Here is a 4516-nt window from a genome sequence, read left to right on the forward strand (position 1 = left end):
AAGATCTTCGATCGGGACAACGCTTGTGCGTTGTTTCCTTCCTAGAGATGTTGCTTTTGGAAAACCTCTTTTTTTGGTCCGGTCATTGTCTTCAGTGGTGGTTATTGTTGATGTTGCGATTGTGAGTGTTCCATCACCGTGACGGAGTCTTTGTTCTATTTTGTCTCTTCTATTTTTTTTCTTGGGTGTGTGCATCCTTGAATGTCTTAAACATCTTGTTGCTGCAGAATATGTGTGTAATTAGTATATTCATGATATTAATATATTCCGTTTATTATCAAAAAATACAAAAAATAAAAAATGGCAAGAAGAAAAGAAATGAACCACTTGGCTCACCACTAATTTTGTTAATGATTCCCAATCAGCTCGGCAAAGGCAAGATTTGGCTATTGCATGGTAGCGAATCAAACCGTACGAAAAGTTACCATACACGTTTTTTTACTTATTAAGGCAACTCTTAATGTGTACCCTAAAAGGTGCAATTTTTGCAGCGATTCAAGCGAGCCCAACGTTATCTAGAGAGAAGTAATAGACCACGCCAATTTTTAGGATGGGAACACACCAATTATTTTTTGATGGGAATGCACCGAAAGTTCATCAGGGATGTCAGCACAACGGTTTATATATACGGCTCCAAATCCATCGATTTGTAAGCAACCCTGACCTCACCTGATCACACCAACAAACATTAGCATTTAGCACTGCACCCACACGCGCACACACCACGTTACAATTTTACAATGTGCCATTGCTCGGAGCAGCAAGCACAACGCCACCACGTCCATGAATCTCTGCTCCAGCCACCCGTGCTTTATGACCGGCCGAAGCAAGGGCGCGGTGGCGGCGGCGCTATCGCCGAGTTGGCCTCCATCGTGCGGCTTGCCGTGCCGATGGTCGCTGCGGGGCTGCTCATGTACGCGCGCTCCCTCGTGTCCATGATCTTCCTTGGTCGGCTCGGACGCCTGCCGCTTGCCGGTGGCTCTCTCGCGCTCGGCTTCGCCAACATCACCGGCTACTCGGTGCTCTCCGGGCTCGCCGCCGGCATGGACCCGGTGTGCGGCCAGGCGTTCGGAGCAGGCCGCACGTATGTGCTCACCACCGCGCTCCGCCGCACCGTCTCGCTGCTCCTGGCTGCGTCCGTCCCCGTCAGCCTGCTCTGGGTCGCCATGCACCGTGTCCTCGTCGCCACCGGCCAGGACCCCGACATTGCTGCCGCCGCGTACGAGTTCATCCTTTGCTCGCTCCCTGATCTCCTCGTGCAGTCCTTCCTCCATCCGATCCGCGTCTACCTCCGCGCGCAGTCAATTACGCTCCCGATCACATACGCGGCCGCCGCCACGCTCCTCCTCCACGTCCCCGTCAACTCCCTCCTCGTGCACGGCCTCCGCCTCGGGATCCGCGGCGTCGCGCTCGGAGCCGTTTGCGCCAACCTAAACTTCTTGCTGTTCCTCGTAGCCTACGTGTACTTCTCTGGGATAATGAATGGCAATGGCGGCGGCGATGGCAAAGGCGTATCATCAACGGCCGAGGAGGAACATGTGCTGGAGTGGGGACGCTTGGTGAGGCTCTCCGTGCACAGCTGCATGTCGGTGTGCTTGGAGTGGTGGTGGTACGAGATCATGGTCTTGCTCTGCGGCGTGCTCGCTGACCCGAAGGCGGCGGTGGCGGCTATGGGGATACTGATACAGACCACATCCCTGGTGTACATCTTCCCGCACTCCCTCGGATGCGCCGTGTCCACACGCGTCGGGCACGAGCTCGGCGCGGGGAGACCGGAACGCGCGCGCCTTGCGGCACACGTCGGCCTCGTCTGCGGCGCCGCGCTGGGGCTCGTGGCGTGCGCGTTCGCGGCGTCCGTGAGGGGCGTGTGGGCGCGGATGTTCACCGCCGACGCCGCCATCCTGCAGCTGGTGTCCGCGGCGCTGCCCATCCTTGGCGCCGCCGAGCTGGGCAACTGCCCGCAGACGGCGGGCTGTGGCGTGCTCCGCGGCAGCGCGCGGCCGGGGAAGGCCGCGAGGATCAACGTATCGGCGTTCTACGGTGTCGGCATGCCCGCCGCGCTGGCGCTAGCGTTCTGGCCGGCGCGGCTCGACTTCCGGGGCATGTGGGCCGGCATGCTGGCGGCGCAGCTTGTGTGCGCGGCGCTGATGCTGCGAACGGTGCAGCGCACCGACTGGGCAGAGCAGGCCGTTCGCGCGCGCGAGCTGACCGGCGCCGAGGTCGATGGCGACGTCAAAAGTGGGCATGCAGGCGCAGCAGAACTAAAGGCGGGCAACGGCTTGCTCGTGGTGACCGTGCTAAGTTGATCATGAGTATTCTTGACCTCTAAAGCATATTTTTGTTTTATCGTTTTCACCTTTATTCTTAGCTGTCCATTGGTATTTTTAGGATTTGGAACAATGGATATTGGAAGGAATCATTAGTGCATCCCTCTTCGTATTGAGAAGCATGCTCGATGTCTTTCGTGCTCTCTTTTTTTTTAAAAAAAAACATAAGTATCTAAACGCACTTTTGTGTATATATTTACTTATTTTGATCTGTATCTAGTCTATTTTAAAATATCAAAAAGATCTTACATTAGTGGACAGAAGAACAAACCATTTCCACGGCTCTGGTTCATGGTATGGGTGATCCTCTCTTTGTAAGTTCGCCAGAGATAATGAAAAATGTTTCTGCATATAGGCACTAGATGGAATCTTAATTTGTGATTTATGAACAAATATAAGACCGTGACAGTTCGTGATTTATGGGATGTTACGCACCCCATAAACCCTAAAATTCGTAGTAATTTTAAAAAATAAAATCTAAATCCTCCTGAAAACAAAATATGATCAAGCATTGTATTCTTATTAAAAATTTGTGGGTTCAAAATGATTCCTATGATATCCTTGGCAAAAAAAAAGGCAAAATTATGACGAATATAGCGTGAATAGTACATTGACATGGGGGTTTTCGAGTTTGTCTTACCTAGGATACAATAAAAGTAATTTCCTCGTGAAATATGTTTTATACAAGGACCATACTTGGTCATCTTTAATTCCCAAAAGAATTCAGAAATTTTTAAAATTTTACTTAAATTACTGTTTTTTCTTAGATGTACCGGGTGCTTGGCACCCACGAGCGTGGACGTATTTTCCTACTCCTATATTGTATAATTTTTATACTGGAGAAATTTGTCTTGTAACTTTCATAGCGCTCACAAATACTCTTCATTTTAATGGAAGCTTACAAGGATAAGTTTCTACTCAATATCTAAATGCATGAAGCTTTCCAAAAAAAATTAACTCATGTTCGAAAAAGTTCCGTATGAACATGGGGCATAAGTCACACAAAAAAAGAGCCCGAGGCATTAATTTCCCAAAATATTTTTATGCTTTAGTAAAATTTGGACAAATGATTGGGACAGATATAGAACACGATGAGTAAAAGTTAAGATAATTCAAGACAAACTGTGGCACTAAAATCACACGTGGCATGTGGCACTGTACAGTTTTGTTAACTTAATATGCTATTTGTGGGGCCTAAGTTGTGTTAACCTACATAGAAGTACAGGCTATGCATAGGATTTCATTGTTACTTGTGAATGATTTGAAGACATCATCATTCTCATGTGTATGCAGATGGGCATCCTTTTTATTAGTCACATAGTTCTGGTGTGTCGTGTTTAATGTGTCCTGTGGCATCTACTTTAAAGGCCTGAGTTCTGTGCAAATGATTACCCTGTTTCGAAATAAGGCTAATCTCAATTCGAAGCATATTATGTAAATTGTGTTCGCCAAGCAAAAATAGCTAGTGAAACATGGGTGTAGGCACACCTGTTTATTGAAAATTTGAAAAAAAACGCTATTGAAAAGTTTTTTTTTTGCATTTACATAGTACTTATTCGAGTCAATTCTCAAGGAAAAACGTGATTATATGTGACCTACATACAAATAACAAAATTGTGCAAATGAGACTATAATGATTGAATTTGTATTGTTCAAAAATATACAAATTTCATTTTTCTCTTTTTCGTGTATGCCACGTATGGCCGTATTTTTACTTGAGAATTGGCACGAGTAAGTATCAAAATAATACGTACATGCAAAAAATTATTTCAATTTTTTCCAAAAATTTTAAATGGATTTTTTGTATTTTTTAAAAAAGGGTGCACCTACACTCATGTCTACCAAATCCACGTTGTTTCATCAAGAGACTATTTAGCACTCGGCTGTTTTACAATTTGCATAAGTTGATTTTTCTTCCAATAACAAGATGACACGTGGACATTTGATTGCTTTCGAATTTATCAAAATTTGATATTTTACATGTAAGTAACAAATTTACGTACATGTAAGTGAATTTACATTGGTAGTGGGCTACTCACTCCGTCCTTGGGTACAAGAGCATTGTCAAAAATATATGATGCATCTATAGAAATCCACTAACACCAATCGAGAAAAACTAAAGTTGCATGCAGCCACAGAGAGAAAGTCATCAGATGCGATATGTTTAATTAGCCCAAAACACGAGAGCA

The 4516-nt window shown here is 46.1% G+C and overlaps 1 protein-coding gene across 1 annotated transcript; it reads left to right on the top strand.

The window, feature by feature from the left end:
- Window positions 1–740: 740 nt before the first annotated feature.
- Window positions 741–2306, top strand: LOC124672591 (protein DETOXIFICATION 49-like). Its single transcript, XM_047208803.1, has one exon. The coding sequence runs from the start codon at window positions 741–743 to the stop codon at window positions 2304–2306; it is 1566 nt and encodes a 521-aa protein (XP_047064759.1).
- The last annotated feature ends 2210 nt before the right edge of the window (window positions 2307–4516 follow it).

This window comes from Lolium rigidum, chromosome 1 (genome assembly GCF_022539505.1).
Source record: "Lolium rigidum isolate FL_2022 chromosome 1, APGP_CSIRO_Lrig_0.1, whole genome shotgun sequence".
In the NCBI taxonomy this organism is placed as follows: domain Eukaryota; kingdom Viridiplantae; phylum Streptophyta; class Magnoliopsida; order Poales; family Poaceae; genus Lolium; species Lolium rigidum.